The sequence below is a fragment of the Haliaeetus albicilla genome, chromosome 19, assembly GCF_947461875.1.
Source record: "Haliaeetus albicilla chromosome 19, bHalAlb1.1, whole genome shotgun sequence".
Taxonomy (NCBI): domain Eukaryota; kingdom Metazoa; phylum Chordata; class Aves; order Accipitriformes; family Accipitridae; genus Haliaeetus; species Haliaeetus albicilla.
The window spans coordinates 600,551-623,921 of NC_091501.1; the positions used below are offsets into that span (position 1 = coordinate 600,551).

The window sequence follows — 23,371 nt, forward strand, 5'->3', positions numbered from 1 at the left end:
CAGCCTGCCTTCCTGTACAATTTGTGGGGAAACTATTAGCTTCCTGCCTAGCAGGAAGAAAAAAGTTGCCTCCTGCAGTTTAGCTACTTGGATTTCAAGGCAGACAGTGTTGAGACCAACACTTTGCCATCTCTAACAGCCAATAGCAACCAATTGCCATCACCCTCCTTGACAGCAGTGAAAGGAAAGGGGGGACAAAACCATGAGTAAAATCTATGCAGGGCCCAGTGCCAGGAGAGTGATGTTGTGCATAATTACAAAGCCAGCCACGTTTGGCAGGAAGGGGCTGTAATTCCCTGGGATGGTGGGTCTGCTTAACCTCCAACTGTGAAAACAAAGCCTGAGTCACCAGTGCCCTCCCTGCAGTGTCGTTAGAAGCCCTTAATTCTAAACTGTTATTCCTGGTGCATTGCCCTAATTAAAAGGGAGCCTAGAACTTGGTAGGTTCACATAGTAACTGAGCTCCATCTGCTCAGACAATAAGCTCAGTGAATGCTGTCTATAGAGCAGTAGTGCTCAGATGTGCCGAGTTGGAAACAAACTGTTTGCAGAACCCCCCCCAGCTGTTTGTCTAGGTGGAAATTTGGGTGAAGCAAGTTAGAGCCTCAACAGCCAGCAAGGCTTCCCTACAGGCTGTTCTGGGGGGGTGGGAAACAGCCCAGGTACCTCCTGGTACTGCTATTGTGCTCAGCTCCTGCTTCAGAGGGTCAGAGCTCCCAGGAGTGCCACGAGGTGGTAGCTGCATGGCTCTACACACTGTGCTAACAAGATACTCCTCAACCTCAGTCTCCCCTTGTGGAGAAAGCAAGCTGTGCTTGAGGAAACAAGTTTACTGCACAATGCTGGGAAAGCATATAAATCGCTTGTTCCTTGCAAATTTGTCATTGCTGCAGTAGTGGCACCGTTGCCCAGGACAGGAATGTAGTTGGAAAGGCAGTGACAGCCATGAGCATAGCCTGCAGTAGGCTAGTGTCAAGGGATAAACAGTGCAAGACAGCTGTGAGGGCTCTTTTTTTACCCTGTGTTTTTGTGCACAGCAGGCATTTGCAGAAGAACTGGGCAGGTACCATCTTGCATCTCTAAGAAGTTCTTTTTCCCCTTCCCTGTGACAGGGGAAGCAGGGGCTGAAGAGCAGGATTATGAATATAACACCACAAGGCAGAAGAGAGATGGTCACATTCTTTATTTTCATTTTATTTCTTTAGCCATCAGTAAAGTGAATGGACAGAAAACAACCAACTGAGCAGACAAACCCACCTTAGCTGGTTATTTCCAAATATAAATAACTGTGGGACAACTGAAATTGAGCCAAAATAGAAAAAGGGAGCTGGGGCATTTAAAAGACAAAAAGTAAGCCTAGCTGCACTCCCTTTTCATAGTGTCAGTGAAGAGGAAGTACCATAACAAAAAGGAAGCTATGGTTACATTTGATCAGACATTTATTCCAACAGGAGGCATGGAATTGCACTTTCATGAAAATGCCAAAGCTGAATCGAGTCCAGTGTGCTGGGGGCATTGTGCGTACTTAGCTTGATTTTTGCTGCAGCTCCTTCATTCTGTTCAGGGCACTGCCAGCTTGAAACCACTCAATCTGTGACTCGTTGAAGGTGTGGTTCAGCATGATTGTTTCTTGGCTCCCATTGGGATGCTTGATGATGCATTTCAGAGGCTAAAGGAAGACAACAGTTTTTATTCCCCCCCTTCTCCTTCAAGGAAGCAAGTTAATTGAAGCTTCTCACAGGACAACTCCTACATGTTCTTAAAGGCTTGAAAATGAAGAATGATAGCTCAGGGGGGTCATAACAGAGAAGTGTGGATGCAGTTCCTTCTAGGGAGCACTCATGCTTAAGGCAACAAGTCCAGGAATTCAGAATATTGTATGAGGGTTTCTCACAACCGCTCAGAATAACACTACCTGATTCTGGCTTGCGCTCTCACCCCCCAGACCACTGGTGCAAAGTGTCTCATCTGGCTGGCAGGCCATGCTGCCCATCAGTGCCTGTGCTGCACCAGGCCCCAAGCACACAGCGCAACACCATTCCCCATCAGTGGCACATCCCTGCCCCCTCCAGTGCAATGACAAGACACCCAGACCCAGTTACCTTTCCAGGTGCAAAGTCTGCCAGCCCCACGATGCTTAGCTTGTCCACAGGATGAATCTTGTTATAGTCCGCTGGATCAGCGAAAGTGAGAGGCAGTAAACCTTGCTTCTTCAGATTGGTTTCTGTGGAGAGCAAACCACCAAGCACGCTTGTAACAACACACTGTAGGGGATCAGGATTACCTTCTGGCTGCCTAGTGCTTCTCATAAGTAGTATTGCAGCAACGATTCCTATCTGTGTAGCAAAATCAGCATACCCACTGTTTGTGGCATATCTAACTAGATATGCAAGAGGATTCCTGACAAGAGGGACCTTGCGATCTGTCAGTAGATAGGGTTCGTGCCCATAGGTGTTGAGCCCTGTGGCAAAGTGAACACCACTTCTACCCAACCAGATACATCCTGTTTACACACCTCACAGGGGAAGCAGGACTCACCGTGGATCCTGGCAAAACTCTTGGTGATGATGACCCTGCCCCCCAAGTGACGTGGCTCCAATGCTGCATGCTCCCGGCTTGATCCCTCACCGTAGTTTTCATCCCCAATAACTGCCCATTTGACACCCATTTTCTGTGACAAAAGAAACAGATTTACATTTCTACAGTCACTCAAGTGAGGAATTAGCAATAAATGTCCACCCACACATCTTATTTCAGTCCTACACTGCTGACATTGCTGTGCTATGCTACCTTCTCCCAGAAGGCTCCCCTTGGTTCTGAGGAAGGGCAGAAAGGAATTAAGCTCTTCATGGCAGTTAGGCACTGCCATCCTTCACTAATGAGGGCTGAGGAGGATTACCCTTAAGACCCAGAGCAAATCCTTGCTGCCACCTCTCCTTCCATGGTCCTGTGCCAGAGCAGTGTTCACACCAGCCATGATCCCTGCTCTACTTCTGGAAGTGATACCACAAAACTTTAACCTCTGTCTGCTAGAAGAACCAATCTGAGACCACTGCCAAAGCTGTCCAGAGGGTGAAAGGACATTTCCTGAGGTTCTAAGCCAAGTTTTAAAGAAAGAAGGGGACAAGATTAGAATTTATTTAAACATTAGACTAGTCACAGGTGAAACCCTCCAGGAGGTGAGATTTTATTGCAGTCTGATGACACCCATGCCTTGTAAGGTGTGCAGTGCCTAAAGCAGTTCTTCCCCTTTCATCTACGATTTCTGGTTCCCTCTGGGTCACAAGATCCTTCTCCCTCTTCCCCACAGCAGGCAGGGAGAGAATCTCCTACAGGAACTGCCATCATCAGAGGAAGTCCCAAGAAAAAGCCTCAACGCTGAGTGAATTCCCAGCTGCTGTTACTTGAGAGCAGGAGGGTGAGATCCTCCGTCTTGGCACAGACTGCCCAAAGCGTAAACATCCTCTTAAAATAGATGTGTCAGGGGAAAGTCTCACCTTGTAGTAACGGGCTGTGTCTGGGACTGGCCCAAACTCCTGGGTTAATGCATTCCTTACAGAGTTGGCTTTGCCGTTTTCAATGTTGATGGCACCGATGAGCAGGTTGTTAGAGATGTTGTCCAGATGGCCACGGAATTTGAGCCACGGTCCAGCTGCAGAAATGTGGTCAGTGGTGCATTTCCCTTTTACCTGAAGGGAAGTAGAAGAGAAGAATGTCTTAGATGGATCAGTGACTTGACCCCTCCTCAACACTTTTTATTCTGAAGGATCCTCACATCTCTTTTTAAGGGCACAAACCCAATACAATTGCATGTTACAGAATCAACACACTCTAAGGCAGAGCACAATGGTCATTCTGCATGCGTTGGGCAGGAAGAACATCCCTGTTCCAAAGGGTAAATTAAAAAAATGAACTTAGCCATGACACCTCCTGCCATGTCCTCACTTCCCTTAGCAGCAGGTTATTCAGGTACAAAAAGCAATTAAGCTCTTCCTCCTACAGCTCAGCCTCCCTGCTGGGGGAGTTCAGCAAGATGCCAAGTGTTTCCTCTAACTTTCCAATCTGCATGTAAACCTTCTCAGCTTGTAAGAATAGAATCCCCAACCAGAGATAATGGCCTTTCTTCCAATCAGGAAGTCCCGAAGTGCTTGCAAAGGAATTGCCTGTGTCAAAAACTCAAGCACAGCTCAGTATGGCCCTTGGGAGTACCTGCAACTCTCTGCCACTGAGAATAAGCAATGTTCCTGAAGGTCATTTCCTAAGCGACTGCATTTCAGAACCCATCAATATTAACTGAAGTTTTCATCCTGTTACCACAGGCAGTGATGAGAAACCCACATCTTCATTAAGAGACTGAAATGCAGTGTTTAACTATTGTCAAGTAATTTCTCTTTTTATAAAATGGGAACACACATACTAATGGATGAGAAGCTCCTAACGACCTCATTTTAGACAAAATGCATCTCAGACCAGTCAGGTATTAGAGATACTAATTAAAGAACCATCCAGTCTTCCACTGCAGGCTGTAACTGGGATGAATTCTGCAAACTGCATGGTGTGGGTAGGATTGTATTACATGGTATAACAAGCTTCATTTTTCATGGTATTAGCTAACCACTAGCTCAAAGGAGAAAAGTCTCTTAGTTGTAATAGAAAGAAGTATCAGAAGGAAACAGCTGGAAGACACTTGCTTCACTTTCTGTAACAATGGGGTTGCAGGGGAGGGAATCACAGATAGCTCAAATGCATATCCAAAGCTTCTAGCAATTGACATGCAAACCCCTGTTTGAGCAGTCCTGTCACAGCTGGTGTTCCCCCACTTCACTCCTGACCTTTATGAGGATCAGCATGTCTTCTAGATCCTTGCCATCCCACTTATCAAAGGGCTCAAGCAGCTGGAGGCGCTGGCTGGTGGGGCTCACATCCACATGCTGCCCACTGCCATCCTTGGGAGGGTACTGATACGTGTCCTGGCCTGGGTCAAACTCCTTCCAAAGAAGAAAGGAAAATCGTTAGCCACCCTGAACGGCACATGAACAGAACAAGCCAATACAGGCAACTGCACCTATTCTAGCTCTAACACTAAGGAAGAGGTCAGTGCATGAAAGTTCCCTTACTACATATAAAATACTACTAGTGACAGGCCTTCCCTCCCTCCATCTCCAGACTGAGCAGTTACCAGCTTGGGCAGCTCATCTGCATCAGGTGCTTCTAGTTTAAACTTTTTCCCATCTGCTCCTGTCAAGTAATCTGTTTCAGGGTTAAATTTTAGAGTGCCAGCAATGGACAGGGCTGTGACAATCTGAAAGAAAAAAAAAAGACAAATTTAAAGGCATATTCTACCCCCCATCTCTTAATTTGAAAATCCTACACCTAAGTCAAAGCCAGCAGCCAAAATACAAACCAAGCTACACTGGGTCTCTTCTGCAGGCAGAGAAATTAGCTCCCAAGACACCCTGAACTATTCCACAGCCGCCCTCTGGCTGTTTCTTACCTCTGGAGAGGTCACAAATGCATGAGTCTCCGGATTGGCATCATTGCGACCTGTGAAATTCCGGTTGTAGGACGTAACTATTGTGTTTTTCTCTCCTTTCTTGATGTCCTTCCTGTGAAAGAAACAAACATGCTCATTGAATCCAAAGGGCATAATATTGCTTCTAGATGTCTCGCTGCTAAAATCCCCCAGCCTGGGTTTGGTAGCAATCACTATCTTTTGGAAACATGCATTGGTGCCTGGACATGTCTTCCTCCCCTAAGCACAGACTCAAAAGCAAGGACAGTACAAAACCAAGTCAGACACTGATTCCTGAAGTAGTTTTCATAGCTCGTGTTGCACACTGTTGAACTGTCTAAACAATAATCATCTAAGTACATTGCCTTTGGACACCCCACCATTAGCAATGACAAAGCCACATGAGAATATGTTTCCCACCCCTTCTTCCTATGGGGACTTTTCCTCCCTGCCACTCCAATGACTGAAGTTGGACCAAATCACTTTTCTTATTTTAAAACGACCATACAAACACCAGTCCACCCTCTCACAGATAAGAAATCACTCTTCCCATTTTTTGCCTACTGTAAGAAGCCTCCAGATGTGGCCACACTTGTGGCCATTCTGCAGCTTCATTCATCTGAAGCTCAATATAAATCTGCAGTCTTTCATTCCTCCTCCTCCAGTGCATATCAGACAGCTATGGCCAATGGGGTTTTAAGCATTTATTTTTAATTCCCAGTGTATTATATTTACAATCAAATTTGGCTTCACAGAGCACTTCAGGAGCTAAAAGATATAAAGCTAGTGTGAGGTCCATCTTTCACTTTACCTGTCCCACTGGCCAATGCATGGCCCACAAGCGTTGGCCAGAACCAGCCCTCCAACATCTCGCAGGATTTGTGCCTGGGGGCAGAGAACAACTTTGTTACCAGTAGAAGGCTGGAATATGTTTCTGGGGTTGCTCTTTCAGGGGAAGAGGACACCTGTCTTCTAACAGAAAGCACCAAGCCTGAGATATTCTCCTCGTTTCACTTGCAAGTTTTGAGTCACTTTTATAAATACATGGGGTTCGATCCCAGTAAAGTTATAAGTTAACACTTTAACACTGAGGAAGAGCACAGGATGACTTGCCATGATGTTCCCATTCTCTACCTGCTTCAAATTGAGCAATCCAGCTACTCACAGATATTTGACTGCAGGGCAGTGTCTGGTCTGATTAATATCCTACACACCTCCTGTCCATGTAAGGAGAAAATTGGTAATGGTGCAGGCAAGTGTGTGTGCCTGCTCAGTCTGTTCAGCAAAACGATTCAATTAAGTGGGCAGGTATTAAGGAAAGGTATGACTGTGGACTTTGTTGGAGGAGGCATTAAGCATTGGCTGGACATATCCACAAGTAAAGACTTGGTCCCCACGCTGTGACAGCATCTAACTTTTACTAAATATTAGAACTAATTAAAACATAATTTTCTGCACAGAAAAGGGGAGAAAGCAGGCCATGGTTCCTCTACAGAAACACTCCTTTTAAATCAGAGTTTTGCTGTAAGTTTAGTCTAAAATAGGAACCACCTTCTGACAAAGGGCTTGCTCACCTAAATGGTTCTTAAGGGAGAAAACTGGATTGCAGGTGGGTACTAGCCCTTCGTCAGTCATGGCCATCCACAGAATCCCAGGAGGGTGAGGCATCCCTTGCTATGCATACTTTTATCTCCTCAGGGCCCTGGTTCCCAGTAACTGTCTCAGCTCTGTCCAGTTCCAATCCTGTTCTTATACACCCAGGTAGTAAAGGTAGCAGGTCAAAACACTGTCAAGGTGACAGCAGGACCCATAGGCACAGTAACACAAGGCTGGCTACCACCTCAGCAATTGCATCTCTAGTGATAAGTGAAGACAAAGTTTAAGAGGTTTCTATTAGTCACCTTCGGACTCCTGAGTACTGTCTGGAAGAGAGTTTAACACTGACTGTTTGGAAGTGTAAAAAGCAGCCATACTCACATAACCGTCTCTTTCAATGGTGGCACGGATCTGCTCTGAGCCTGGTGTGATTGTGAACTTAGATTTGCACTTCAATCCATGTGCTAGTGCCTGTTTTGCCACTGCTGCAGAGCGTCCCATGTCCTCGTAGCTGGAGTTGGTGCAGCTGCCAATCAAGCCTGTGGCGTTTGACAGAAACAGGGAAGTGGTTACTGCAGCCCCGGTTCTAGGAAGCTTCTCTTTGACCCATCTCTCACCAGAAAAAACAAGGGACAACCACCTTCTCTGCTGACAAAGAATCTGAAATGGTTTCAGGTACTAACACCACCAAGCCTCCCAGCAACATACTGTGGTCACAAGCAATCCCTTGTCCAGCTTTGGAGGTTGCACAGTTAGATCACACTACCTGGTCACTAGTCTGTTTTTGTTTTTTTTTTTTATAAGATCTGACTGTCACCTACTTGCATTTTGGTTAAGCAAATTACCACAGAGAGGTATTGTTCCACAAAGACAGAAAAGGCTTCAAATCAAGATGGCAAGAAATGGAGGAAATGATGAAAAGAAAGCATCCTTTATTACAGTATGAAGGCCACATGAGGACATACTGTACCATCCTGACACCAAAAAATAAATTCTTTCAGTTACAGCTGCTCTTGATCCTACTTGTAACACTATTGAATAATACATTTCCCACCTGGAATGTGGCCTTTACAACCTATCTGCATTCTTTTCATTCTCCCAGTGAGCAACACTTGAGAAGCCAGCCAACAGGTTACCATCCCACAAGTGAGTATATAAATATCCAAGCCTGCTCTTTAGGACACCAAGTACTAACTTTACTTAATGTCCCGAGAGCTCAACAGCCATCTGCTGGGAGGACTGACAGTCATGCTCCTGACAGATCTTTGCAACAGACAAATCCACGCAACAGACTTTTAACAAAGGTGCTCTTCAACAGGTAACATTCCCATCAGCCCAATCATTCAAAGTTTCCAAGAAGGAAAAAAAAACTTGTCTGCCTCTTGAGATTAAAATCACTCCAACTATCCCAGATCTCATCCCACACATCTGACCCCAGTGGTCACTACTCTTCCCAGCAAATTCATATGGCCATGAAGAGATGACACTGCACCAAAGTCAAAGGATATACGGCAGTAATTAAAGGATTGGATCCCAAGCTATGTGACTAACTGCTTATGCCAAGACAGCAACATTTATGTCACAAGGATGAAGACAGAGGAAAGAGCAAATGCTACCCACCAACTCTGATATCAACAGGCCAGCCCTCCTTTTCTGCCACAGCACCAATATCTGACACAGGGTGCGCCAGGTCTGGTGTGAAAGGTCCATTGATATGCGGTTTCAGCTTTAAGAAACAGTGACAAAGTCAGAAATTTCAGTAGCCAAGAAAAAAAAAAACCAAACACAGCAGCAAATCAATTCCTTTCATAGCTCTATCTGGAAGATGTTTAAACAGGATTCTTCTACACGAACACCAGAGCAGGAGCTGTCAGTGAAGCAGACCTGAGTGTTTTTCATATGTTCTAGCACAGCACCAGGGATGTCACATCAAAGCCCCAGCTTGGTCCTCATTCACACAAAGCAGAGTCACATTACAACATCCAAGATGGCAAGCAGGAAGGAAGCCTTACCTCACTGAGGTTGATTTCTATCACCTGGTCATATTGACAACCAGAATCTGGTACCAAGTGTTGCTGGAATTCATCCGCCAGTGCAGCTATGTCTGGAATAAGCAAGAAGAGAGATCTGAAAAGTGCAGCAAATATGAGGGAAAAGAAGAAGCCTGGAAGAACTAAACACAGGGGGTCCACCACATACTTCCCCAGCCACTTCATCTACGGACTCCCCACTTGTATCAGACAACCTACGGGACCATGCAAGGTCAGGAGCCTCATCAGACACCGCATTGTAGGAGGATGCTGCTCCAGGATACGCCTTCAGTTGAACCCACACTTCTACCCACTTCAACCCCCAAACCCTTACCGGCTCGCCCAGTCTTGCCCAAGTATTTCTTCATCCGTGCATTGTAAGGGAAGATCGATGTCGTAGCTCCAATTTCAGCCCCCATGTTACAGATTGTTGCCATTCCTAGAGAAGGAGTGGGAGAAGAGATCACAGCGTCAATGAGAAAGTCCAAGGCCATTCAAGTCTTCAAAAGTCAGTCCATGGGAAAGACAGCAAAGCCAAGAGAGATCAGGGCATTAGCCACTGAAACCAAATTCCACAGCAGAGCAGACACATTGACTACACAATGGCCGGCTCAGCCCCTAACTTTTCTGATCGATACTGTGCCTGCAACCAGACTTTTCTGCAAGGAAGGAGCTGAAGGCTACATTGATTCTTGCAGATACTGGAAGGGATGACAGGGAACCCCCTGTCTGCACTGAGCACCAAATATATTTACAGCAGTAATCAGTGTCTCTGCTACCTGCAATGAGCATCCTGTCCATCCCTACCATCTCATTTCTCTTTACTGTAAGAGCCAGAAATTTGTGAGAAATTTAATGGGTTGAATAAAAAGCTTCCAGTGATGGAACACAATATAAAAGAAAACCACATTTGCTCATGGTGCTGGGATCACCCATGCCTTTCAAGGACACAGCAATGAAGCTGTAGAAGCTGCTGTTTTACATTTAGCAAGCTAGAAGCAGATATCACAGGTCAAGTTCCTCTGATTTCACAGAAGAATAATCCCAAATTGCTCTCAGTTTGTAAAACCCAATATTCCAAGTTGCAGCCAAGCCATGCAAATGGAGAGGAGAAGCCCAGCTTGAAGGCTGCACTTCAAGCCAAAGGAAAGGACACTTCTTGTAATTTGGTCCTAACTAGCATCATTACAGACAACTGCCATTTTTGCTCGTTCAAATTCAGCACCCAGGACCCCCACAATTAGCTAATGTAAGACTGCATGTTAGAAACTGCTGCTGCCTTCTGGTCTCCCCTCCGCCCTGCTTTTCTAAAAAGCTTTTTCTTCAGCAGCTGTCACCCATATACCCCCTTCGACCTGTTTCTTTCCTCTATCCACAGCCTATTTTAGGCTGAAATGAAAATGTCATCCTTTCTCTCTGACATCTTCACTCTCTAAGCATAAGCCAGAATACTACCCTTACTCTTATCCTGACACACCATCTTAAAGGATTCTTCACAATTAACCACTCGGTGTTCTCAAAGTCACAAGAAGATTTAATGGAGAGGTCACTTTTTCACCAAGACTGAGTGCTATCTTGTTACACCACTCTCACCCACTCTCCCAGTTTGCCATGTACTTATCACCCGGCCAGGCTAAAGGAGAACATTTAGTACTTCTTGCCCAATTCCCTTCCCAGCCTGCACAGACAACAAAACACCCAGCTCCAACAACAATCCACTCAGATAAGAGATCAGTGTTGTCTTACCAGTGCAAGAGATTGAATCCACACCAGGCCCGTGGTATTCGATAATGGCTCCTGTTCCACCCTTGACAGTGAGGATGCCAGCCACTTTCAGGATCACATCTTTAGGAGAACTCCAGCCTGAAAGCTTGCCAGTCAGTTTTACACCAATAACCTGAGCAACATTAATGGGGAAAAAAAAAAAAATACTGACACCATTTCCTTTCAGCAGCCAAAACAATTCCTCAGAATTTTTCCAAAGAACCTAGGTGGTCACAGTACCAAAAAGGAGAAAATCCTGAAGTATCAGAACATGTGCACAAGGGCTGACACCACTGACAGGGCCAACTGAAGGGAGATCAATACTCATCTATCACTATCAGTCCCTGAATAAAAAAGCTGGAAATGGAAACTCAAAGCTACCAATATATCATAGAGCAGCTGTTTAAGCCAGTGTGCAATTACAAACAAGTCTGTAATGATATATAGTGCCTTATATAAGTAGTGCCTGAAAGTAAACGTTTCTTACATATCTTATATCTCACCCTTCACATCAAGGATTAGTATTCCTTTTGCTCCTACCTTTGGGCATTTGAGTTCCCAGGGGATTCCTGCCATGACATCTACAGCATCAGCTCCACCCACACCAATGCAGATTCCTCCCAAGCCACCTCCGTTGGGGGTGTGCGAATCTGTGCCAATCAGCATAACCCCAGGGTAGGAGTAGTTCTCCAGAATGATCTGAAAATAAAAATGGATTGTTTGCTTGCTTGTTTGTTGGGAAAAGAGGGGGAAGACAGCAAGAAAGAAGACAAGAACAAGAATTTAGATCAGTTTGTATTTGCAGATTTCAGTAGCAAGAAAGTAATTAAGTTTGGTTTGGATTAGAAATTAACTTCTGTTTCAAACTCCTTGTGCAGGATGTAATGACAGAACAAGGTAACAAGTCTCAGCCCCAGGATCCTTGCTTGTCCCAGGATAGTAAGAAAACTTAGAAAGTGATATCCATTTTCTCACTGGAAGACTCCTTCCTTCCAGTTTGGGCTTTTGCTAAGGTGCCACCTTTGTTAGGGCTCAAGAGTCTGTTCCTAGTCTCCACACCCTTAATCAACTGCTGAGCAAGTCAGTTCACCTATCCAGTGCTAGCAAGACCTTTCATAGTCTCTATGCTCCCGTAGCAGTAGAATACCAGCAGGCTCCTCCAACCCACGCTGTTAGCCAAAACCTAATCACATAGAAGAATCCCTCACAAATACACCAAGAGGCTGCTCTTCACTTACTGCTGCTACTGATTCCACACAATACTCTTCTACTAGCAAAGCCACAAAACAGTTCTTTAATGAAAAATGATGAGTATTCTATGGCAGCAAAACAGTAGAGAACTCAAGCCAATGAACTTCTCACTGCATATGTGCCATACCAACATTACGGACCACCTTTCTGGGAAGCGCAGAACTCACAGCAGGTGCATTACAGAACAGTGTGGAAAGAACTAAGGTGGTCCTTTATTGAGAAGGCCCAAGGTTTTGCCTCCAGTACTTCCAGCTGTACCTGCTTGTAGCTCACATTAATATACTTGTGCAAGAAAGGTCACCCTCAAGGCCCCATTTTGCCAGAGCTGGACTCTGAAGCTATACAACACAACCAATTTTCTCCAGCTGGAGAAAGTCAGCCCCAGGAAAGCTGGTAACCCCGACACTGAGCTATGTTGCCACGTGACAGATGTTACGAGTGGTTTCTGAGCATAAATGACCTGAGGTGTTCCCATAACCTTTTGGAGAGTTCACCTGTTCTATTTCCTTTCTCTGTTGTGACACACCAAGTTAAAGTAACCTTAAGTAATTCATTTTGTAGCTAAGAAAACATAGCAGAGAGCTCTTGACCGCACCTGGTCACATATTCCCTGCTGACAGGATGCTTACCAGTCATCCATTCTCCTCTCCACTCCTTTTGCTTTGTGCTGCACTTCAATTTTTACTGCCTGCCACCCAGAGGAACAATGAAAGATCTCTACTGGACCCACAAAGCAAATCAACCAAGAGCAAGTTAGGGAAATCCTGCCACAGGTGGTGGTTTTAAAGAACAAAAAGCCTCATTAAGTGCCAAGTTATCTTGGGACAGTCATATTCTTTTAAGGTGCAAGTGCTATAACAAGGGAATCTCATACTTGGAAACTGTTGGAAACTGTTTTGCATTTTATTCAGTTCACATAGCAACTTGTTATGTGTTGCCATTCTTGAGTACTTAAAGCAAGCTGCTCTGTTTGGTGTCCTTATATACTCTCCTGGTTTTTATGGAACCAAACACATACAAAACAACCCTAAAAAAAATATGTTCCCAAAGCAGCTTTTCTTACCACCAAAAGCAATTCACATTAGCCCTATGTAGCCAGCTTCATGGCATCACCTTACTGTCACAATCATAGCAAGAGGAGCCAGCCCACAAGCAGTTAAGATATTTCAAGCTTCTGTGATTCACGTGGCATGCTCTTGGCACTACCTAATCATGCATCAGGTTACAGTTTGACCAAAATAACCTTTAAGAAAAACCACTGTTGTCAAGATAACTGAGAGAGAGCAAGCAAGAAACCTCACCCGCCTCAAGGAAAGCCAGTTGTTGCCCTAAGCTGGTGAAATTCTCCAATGGTTTGCACTTGAGCTCTCTCTTCACCACAAGGTAAAAGAGCCACTGCCATGTTCAAAGAGTGCAAACACACACACACACTTTACCTGGTGAATGATTCCTGACCCAGGTTTCCAGAATCCCACTCCATACTTGGCACCAGCCGTTGCTAGAAAGTTGTACACCTCCTGGTTTATGTCCTATTCACACAGGGAAACGCACAGCATTAGTAACACATTTTGCTCTTCCATGCATCAAGAGCTCATTCAAACACATTCCCTTCCCTCCCATGCCTGTCTGTAGTTTGCTCCACAGTTTTGTAGCAGCTAGGGGGACGTGCACATCACTCTTAAAACAAAAAGGGATCAAGACTGTTTGCCAGTCAGTTGTAACAGGCCATTTAATTTCATCCAACTTGTAGCTCTACTAAAGCATCTTTTTTAGTTTCCAATTCCAAACAGCACAAGGGAAATAGCACAATTAAAGGAAAACCCTGCCAATAAGGCATTTAAAAATGCTCTGCTCATTTCTTGAATTCTCAGGGTTGGAGTTTTTTTTTTCCTAACCTGTTTCCCCCTCTTCTTCTAGCCCCTCCTTTCTTCTCTACCAGCTGTTCCTTTTGCTTTACAGATGCTTTGCAGACATTTCAAACCCCTTAGATAAGCATTTTGGCTTTATTTTTACAGATTAAGAAATGGAACTGGAAGTTGCTCGCTGCCAGGGGAGTTGGTGGGTGTCATTTCTCATTCTACCAAGTCCCCTGTTTAAGACTCGCACAATGCTGCCTTTCTTGCTGCACCATTATTGGTGGAGGTCACACCGTGAAAATTGCTTGTGAGAATAACCATGGTTGCCAAGGAAGTATGACACTATTATGTCCTGATAGTTCTTGGCAGAGGAGTGGCAGAGTAGATAAGATAAGCACTAGGAGGAGAGAGTTTCTTAAAGACTGTTCTCATACAGCTACATTTCAGAATAAAGAGAAAGGGGAAACTGGAGATAATGGAAGACTTGTCTCAGCATGCATTTGCTGAAGTTTCCCATGAGGCAGCAACAGTTCTTTAAGCCCTGTTTTCCACTGGGAGTCTAGTCACTTCACTCTGTTTGTGCATCCTTCCCCCAATAAAGCATGCTGATGTGCCAGGAGCAGATCCAAACCACCCTCTGGCCTGCCAGCATTCATTGTGTGCCAACTGGCAGCAGCAGAAGCAGAACCCAGTCAGAAGAAGGCAGGACCTTTACTTGCTCTGCTCAGAGTGGATGGCAAAGGAGGGACTCGGCTCAGCTCAGGGCTGCAGCAAATATAATTGCACTACAGAGAACAAATGCAGGAATAGGGGGAAGGGGAAGACAGAAGGTGAAGGGAAGAAAAGAAACTGTCTTATTTAGTAAGTCCCAAATTCTTAATTGCACAACTTATGACTGAGACAAGCAGAGCAAGAACTCCCAAATTCACTCCTGAGTGGTATAAGTAAGTTGCTCTAGTGTGGCCTAAAGGAGGAAGCCAGCAGCAGTTACTTCAACATCAGGAGTTTCTGAGAATAGATATGGACTAAAATCTTAAAATGCAGCTGAGCCCCCAAAAACTGTTTACTGTTTTTAAATTCTGGTATCAACATCCAAGGCACAGTTCCTCCTGGCTCTGACAGTGGACTTAGGCTAGGTCCACTTGGAGTAACAAGATTTCCCCCACCTCCCTGCTATGCTAAGAGCATGTTCTTCCTTGGCAGATGCATTGTGGTATGTAGGACAGAGGTGACTGTGTCTCTATTTAACAGAAGCCCCTAGAGAGGAATAAGCAGTAAAACAGTGAGCAGGAAATTTAAAAATGGCAGCGGATCAGCAGTTGGACAAACACCACGTTGAAATTCCCAAATAAAACCCAACATTCTCCATGCTTCTATACACATTTATACCTACCCTCACTAGCCCTGAAAGCTGCACATGCTTCAGTTAGTGTTCTTCAGCTAATCACTACCAAATGGTTTGGGAAACAAAAGTAGCTATTTGCTCCCCCCTCACAGGATACACCAGTGCAACGCAGACATGTTCAGGAAGTTTTTCACGCTGCCATACTGCGGCATAAACAGCGTAACTCTCTAGAGTAATCTGTCTTCCCTTCTTTCCCTTTGAAATAGATTTTTCCTCTTTCCTTAGCTGAAATAGCTTCTCACTCTCCAGAACATGTATATGACCTGGGCTTCCAGCATTAACAGATTAAGACTAGCTTTTCCTACATTTATGGTCCTTTAAACCATGTAACGGATCACTCTCAGCTGAAAAACTCCCAAAGATCTGTTTACTCTGTTTCTTTGCTGCATCTGACCCCTCTACAGAGCTGACCACCACAGGCAATCTGTTACTCTATCTGATTCATGGCTGTCCTTCTGGGGAAAAAAAATAATATCTCTTCCTTCAACTGGAAAGAGGCTTTCAAACAGACAGAATTTAAGTCTCTGCAGTAGTGACCTTGGCTCTTCGAAGATCCTTTTCACCACCTAACTGGGCTTCGATGAGGTGATCACAGTGGATGGTGGAAGGCACAGCCACTTTTGGCAGTCCGCTGCTGATGAACTGTAGCATTGCCATCTGAGCAGTGGCATCCTGCATGGCCACACGGTCTGGCCGTAAGCGCAGATAGGTCTTGCCCCGCTCAATCTCCTGCTTTGCTGGGTCATCCAGGTGTCCATATACAATCTTCTCAGACAAGGTCAGGGGACGGTCAAGCCTGGGGAGTAGAATTTTAGTACCTGCATCTTGTGTAGTACCTCAACATTTGCCCTTTTAAGCATGTAACAGCACTTCCCTGTATCACTCAGACTTTTAAGACCTATGAACACACAGAAACCTGCATGCTCTTCTTACAGCACTAAAATATCAACTGGCAGTCAGCTAAAACAAGGGCTCAGTCCAGAAAGTTCAAAAGTATATGGATTGATGTCACTTTATGCTTTCTTTTATAATCTTCCTATACAGTAAAACACTGACTCTGCTCATTTCTTGAGTCATACCTCCAGACAGCAAATGTGGAGGTGAGACAGAGGTCAGACTCAATTCACAAATACCAGATCCCAAAGCAAGTACAACTAAGCAGAGTCCTACAACCTCAGACCTTTCATCCTGCAGGTGTATCAGTTGAGGAACCCATTTATGTCAGTGGTGAGATCTTCTGAGAAGTAACTAAGTAGACATAATGACTTGAAATGAGAGCTACCACATTTAACAAAGAACGCAAAGACTGAAGGACATGTCATACAAACCACTGCCAAGGTAAGTGGAGCAGGAATGACAACTTAGCAGGCACACAAGCCTATCAGCAGATTAAGGTCACTGTGTTTACATATGCTACAAATTCCTAGCCTTCTTTCCCATGCCTAACGCCTACAGTTGAACACAGGAGAACATTCACTGTCGAAACACAGTGCAAAGGAGCATTAGCCTATAGTGACCACTGCCCACACGCTGCTTCCCCAGAAAGGAGCAAGGGCCAATATGAAGGCTCCTCAAGGTGGGCATTAAACAAAGAGGACAGAGCCCTTTCTAGCACCTCCTCTGCACTGGCCTGGTTCTCTGCATGTCACAGTGCTTCACCGTAACCTTCAACCCTTCCCACAGTGCCCCGCCACTATGTGGCGACACTACATCTCATGCTTCACTACATCTGCAGCTGCCACTGCTCAAAGCTGCTCTCCCCAGTAAATACGCCCTATGCCAGGGCCCCATGACATTTTTTTTCCTCCTCTCCCATCACTGCAGAGCTAAAATCTGCATATTGAGCCCTGCCCTTCCCTCCTCCACTCTTACCTCTTACGGACAATGTTGATGTTCTTTTCCAGCTTTTCATAATTTATGTGTTCATTAGGCTCAAAGTGGCTCATGGCCACCTTGGCCCGCTGGCACAGGACAGGAGCAACATGGTAGCGTCGTATCCCACTATTCAAGGCATGCTGGAAAAAGGAGAGTATTAGCATTGGAACTTTGCAGAGTGAGTTCCTATAGCATACCAATAAACCAATTGTTTTTCAGTTGTTATTCCTGGGATTGTACAGGCTGAGGAATAGAAAAATTGCAAAGGTTTTTAAAGGCACCCAGTGAACTTTTGATAATACAATACTGTGTATTATGTTAAACAGTGAGACAGCAGGTTACCCAGAACAGGTAGCATCTACCAAATTATTTTACCTTTCTATTTATAGCACCAGATGCCTTACACTTTCAGTGAGAAATCTGCTTTCAGGCAATGCTGAACTAATTCCGAAGCAAACACCGGTTTGCTATACTCCTGGCATACTACAGCCATGGTGGAGAACCACCTACACAGTTTCCAAAGCAAGCTAACCCTAGGTTTGTATTTGCTCACTGGTATTGAGTTTATATTGAAGGACTTGCAGGTGACACAGTATGGGACTGAGTAGATACCCATCTGTTCCACCATCACATACCAAGTTCCCTATGCAGGGTCCCTGCATACCGTTACAAAGCTTATTACATTTCCACATAAGATGAGCTGCATTTCAACGTGAGCTAGAGTGACTTCCACGTACGTGCCTGGTCTACGATGTAACGCAGAGCAGGAGAGAGGCAAGATGTGGAACAAACGCATCAGCTTCACCAACCTGGCTGCACAGATCCACGTGCTATTTATCTTCAATCTCACAAAGGCATCCTCACCTTTCCCCTAAGAAAAGCCTTGCACGTGCCCTACAAGTGAGTTAACAGCAAGACAGATACTGCGAGCTGAACACATCAGAAGAAAATGCCATAGAAAAAAAAAAGCCCAAATTTTGCTTGGCAGCCTCCACAGTGAAACAGTTCCCTGGAACATGGAAGAAGGGCAGGCTATGGCAAGCACCTTTACAGCACCTGACCTGAAAGAGACAGGTCAGTGCCCAGCGTTAAAAGGCTCTCACGCAGCTTTGCAAACTGAGTCAGAGGGCAACCTCCATAAAAACTTCCAAGGATTTGGCACATGCATTTCTTACATCCTTTGAAAGTCTCACTCATCAGCACTGGAAGTCTGGAAACAGACTGAAGACAAGAGTTCAGAGTTCTTTCTCCTCCAATATTACACTTTAATCTTAATCCTGTTTTTTGTATTCATCCTCTACTTCAGTGTTACAAAGTTTTTATAAGTACAGGTTAATAAACATAGCATTATTGCACTAAATATCCCTTTTGTATGTATGATTGTAAATCAGCAAATATTCCTCACACAGAACACAAACACAGTACCTACCACTGGTTTTGCACTGTCAAAAATGCTAGTCAATTTTTTAGATCTGTTCAATGATTTTTAGTTTTCCCTTGTGAAATTTTTTCCAGTTTTCTTGTTACCAGCATTGAAAACATTGCCTGAAATAATCACAATCAATGAGACATCACCAATTTTTATCCAAATCTCTTGCTTTATTGTCCTTTTGATAACATTTGTTAGTATCTTATACAATAAAAACTTCAGGAAATCTAGACAAGATCATAATAGCCAGCACATTAGCAATAAGGGTGTAGTTTGCTTTTTTACCAAACAATCCTCAGCTATTAGTTACGCAGCTTTTGATAGGAGCAATACAGACCTACAGCAGCTGCACACCACTTCTGTTAAATAACTGAAGTAAGTGAACATGGGGGTACAAGAGAGGGCACTGCTCCTCCAGGAGTGCAAATGAAACCCAGTCATCAAATTTCACTGTGCTGCACTTTAAGCTTAGAACTTCCAGAATGTATCACAGGTGTCAGAGTTGAGACTTCTCCTTCTTCCACCAGAAAAAACAACAAAAAAAACCAACCCAAAACAAACCAAACACCACCCAGCCTCTCATTGTTTAACATACATAAGCTGCTCTTTACCTAGTAGCCACATAACTTCTGCGTTTGTTTTGTTCTCCCCCCCCCCCCCTTTTTTTGTTTTTAATTAAGCATTTATCCAGCACAATTAATGCTGTGGAAATGTCTTTACTTCACAAGATATCCATTATCTTGTGAAAGTCTCCAACTGCTGGAGTGGCTGGAAAAAACACTGAGGGATTTCATCAATGTTCATGGAAAAATAATCTCTTCCCCAGACCAGGAACGGTATTTTGGTTTAATGCAGTAATTCATTCTTCCCACCCCCCATCCAACCCTGCAACACAACTGATTAGCAGTGTTTCTCCTTGTCACCCAGTAAACTGAAAGCTAAATTTCACTGTAATTCAGCATACAGAAGAATGGATTTGCACATTAAAGTAATGGCAGAAGCTTCATAGCATTCTAGTCTTGCCTGGAACCAAAGCTGATTATTATAAAAATCTGAGGCAGGGCTCTTCAAAGAGAGGTACAAAGAAACTTTCTAGATAAAATTCAGATAAAATCTTTTCCGTTTGAACATACATGTCTATGTATCTTGTTACTTCATGAAACGGCTTGATGAAATGTAGTATTTATTCAAATCATAATCACAGAAGTAACGATACAAAGTAGTTGACTCCTGCTTGACCACAACTTCAGGCTACCAGAAGTGGGAAGGGAGCATGTCTGAGGTGAAGGATCCTGTCTGGACATGGAGATTGGCAAGAGAAGGCTGGAAAACTGAAGGTCCGTTTCAGTGATGGCCAGTAAGACTGGGGAAAAATAATCACCTGGGCCAATCCGTTTCAGAAGACTAGAAAATAATTTTTGTCTACATAAGACTTTTAAAAGGCACCTATTAAAAAAGTGCTACCTTCATTTTACTGGTATCTAAATCTCATCCCACATCTCTGCTCTGTTAGAAATTAATTTGATTCCACATGATTGTTCTCATGTGGGCGCACAGCAAGCCTAAGGATCCACCACCACCAATGAACAATACCATACACTGCTTGGTTCAAAAGCCTGATCTCTCCTCAAAGAATCTACAACATATTACTCATCACACTTGTCGATTCTCCGTGCCTGTCCTTCTTCCACTGCATCCTAAGAAACAGCATGGCAGAACTACAAGATTAAGGAAAAGCTACAAGCCTAACAGTTTCCAGCTTCATTCCCCCCACTCTTCCCTGAAATAGTAGGTGGTGTGGGGGGCTTCTGTGGCAGTTTTTTTTACTGAGTACTGAGAGGTGCCTTGAGACCCACAGCCAAGGGAAGTAGGCAGCCAGCAATCTACACATTTTCCCTTTTATCTAGGAAATGTTCATCTCCAGACCAACCACCCAGCAAAGAGCTGCCAAGTGATCTTCTCTCATCTAGCATTGAATTTATTACCCCAGCACCTGAGTGTCCTTATTCAGATTTCAGTAAAAGAAATGGCAGTAATCATTACAGGGCTCCTAAGACTATCAGTATTTTAGCAGGTGAAAAGCTTCCTTAAAAGACACAAAAAAGCCAGCCTAGTAAATGGGTCATTATTTTTTGAAATCTCTGTAAAGAAGCCAACACTTACCTCTATAGATTTTAAAAGCTTATCTTGAAAAGCTAGCTGTCTTGCATTTAGCTCACTACAGTGAATGGTCCAGATGCAAGGGGTGTCTGAATTCAGAAGCTAACTCACATTTTGGCAGCAGATATGGTAGACAAGTCCAGTAAGCAAAAGCTCATGTTCAAAAGAGTAGCAACTGTGCTACATGCACTCCAATCTGGGAAATCAGTCCTAGAAATCCTAGCTGAAACCCAAAATACCATCTTTCCTCATCCTCCCTGATGCAAGAACACTGGCCAACTTTCCAACGTTCACCACGATTCAGCCTAAAAAAAGCAGTGTGGTATAATCAAATTGTAAATGCCATCTAATTTTCTCGACCCACCTCCAAAGAGCAACCAAAATTAGGGTTCTGAAGATCAGTTTAGCTCTAGCCAGCACTGCTTTTTGCCAGCATACACAAAGATTCCCATACATAATTTCAGTACTTACCTACCAGGCCTTCAATAAACCCCGATACTTCAGATGGTTTAGAGTCTTATAGTACTACTCTTTCAGTCAATCCTCAGCCAACGTGGCTTGAGAAACAGGATGCTACTAAAAGCATCTCTCAGATAGGCAGGAAAAAGATCTTGACTATTCGAGGCTATTAGAAGAATTGTACTTTAAATAGGACAGTCAGCCCAAACCAGGCTAATTCCAATTTACTTCCCTCAGAGGTAAGCTTCCTATGCAGTTCCAATTCCAAAACAGTTCTAGGACGGGAGGTGAGTAGAACCGACATTAATAACATGTGCCATGGTCAATGCTGGCACTATCACAGTGATTGGCAAGGTGATTCTCATATTCATTAAACTCTAGGCTGCTACGCATGGGCAAAAATTGTTTGCCTCCTAAAGAGATCACCTAGAAGCATATTTAATTACCATCACAGATTTAGTCCTTGAGAGAAAGAAAACATGTACCCTAAGCCTGCTAATAGAAGACAGCCTCCTAGAATACTAAATTCCCCATATTCACTGTGCTAGCGCAGCCTTTGTTTTACATTATACAAATTTTAGCAAACAGCTGCTTGTTCTCATGCAATGACACACCACAAAACGAGAACCAATTCATTATTCTAATAAGGCATTTGCCTTCATTTTATGAGTAGTCATTTCTGTTCAAAGTACAAATTAAAAACTGTTTAATAATTAAGAATGAATATACTAAGTTAACTGAAATGGTGCTATGCTGTAACTTTTGCTTAAATTAAAAAAAGCTATGCTTTACTAAAATACCTACCTCTAAGGCAGGGAAGTAATACAAAACATAAATTGAGCTTCACAAAGTACTGTCCGAATACTAGAAGCCAAGTTCTCATTTTGGCTCCCTAAGAAAACGGAACATGTTGGCCAAGGTCACAAATGGCAAACTGAGAAGTTAAATTGCCTGACTTCATCACGTGCTTTATTAAGGGGAGCACAGGCTTCCTCATCCCTGTTAGCAGCCCTAAAAAAAGAGAATTGCATCCCAACATTTGCCTTCCAGGTTTTAAAGGCTCGTGAAATCTTTATTATGGAGGACAGGTTAAAGACAATAACGTCCAGAGTGAGCAAATCTCTGGCGAGCTCATATTACAGGCAAATGTGATTTTTAGAGGTCACAATAGACAAGACTACAAGAATTGCTATCACTGCCTTGGAAATAAAAGGGCAGTTTCTGTGCCTGTCCCAGCTGCTTTTTCAGCCTTCCGAGGCCCCATTTACATGGAGACCTTAGCATCTTTTTCACCCAGAGGCCTCCCTTCACATTAAAAAGCGGGATTTTCGAAGCAAAGTCACCAAAAGACAGCCTTTGTGCTCGCTTGCTCGCTCACTCACACAACGAGGAGTCGGTCACCTTGTGCTGCTGCGCGCTGAGAAGGACAAGAAACAGAATACGAGAGGACGAAAGAAGCACGTCCCCACGAAAGGCCTTTTATTTCCCGCTGGGGCCTCTGCCCTCCGGTTCACCGCCCCGCCGGGCCCGCGGTTTGACAGCGAGCCCGGTCCAGCGAGGCGGGCTCCGGCCGGGGCCGGCCGCCTCCCCGTTCACCTTGCGCTCACCTTGAGGGCCGGCCGGGCCCGGCGGCGGCAGACACCCTGCCCCGGGCCCCGGGAGGCGGCCGCGCTGCCGCCGCAGCCCTCCCCGCCATCACCATGGAAACGGGGCGCTAGGCCGCGCCGGGGACACGCTGACCTACACGCGGAGGCGGGGACGGCCCGGGACAGCCCGGACCGGAGGCTGCGGCCGCCCGCCCGCCGGGCGGGCAGGTAACGGTCCTCGCCCCACCGCGGCTCCCGCCCCGCCGCCGCCGCCGCCCGTTCCGCCGGCCCGCCGCCCGCCGCCGCCGCCGCCCCCCCGCTCACCCGCAGCCGAGCCGCCAGGACGCAGTACGGCGCCATTTTGTTCACTGACAAAGATGAAGTCGCGCCCCGATGGCGTCACGCGGCCCCTTTCAGGCCTCCGGCGCGCGGGCGGGGGCGCCGCGGG

General features: G+C 44.9%; 1 protein-coding gene across 1 annotated transcript; it reads right to left on the reverse strand.

The window, feature by feature from the left end:
* Positions 1 to 1,169: 1,169 nt before the first annotated feature.
* Positions 1,170 to 23,363, reverse strand: ACO2 (aconitase 2). Its single transcript, XM_069807110.1, has 18 exons — positions 23,248 to 23,363; positions 17,287 to 17,429; positions 15,952 to 16,210; positions 13,590 to 13,682; positions 11,443 to 11,601; positions 10,885 to 11,035; positions 9,473 to 9,577; positions 9,121 to 9,212; positions 8,729 to 8,834; positions 7,490 to 7,647; positions 6,324 to 6,397; positions 5,495 to 5,606; positions 5,180 to 5,302; positions 4,833 to 4,988; positions 3,498 to 3,689; positions 2,539 to 2,671; positions 2,103 to 2,224; positions 1,170 to 1,669 (listed from the first exon to the last, which is right to left on the reverse strand). The coding sequence occupies exons 1-18, from the start codon at positions 23,281 to 23,283 to the stop codon at positions 1,526 to 1,528; spliced, it is 2,358 nt and encodes a 785-aa protein (XP_069663211.1). The 5' UTR covers positions 23,284 to 23,363; the 3' UTR covers positions 1,170 to 1,525.
* Positions 23,364 to 23,371: the final 8 nt, after the last annotated feature.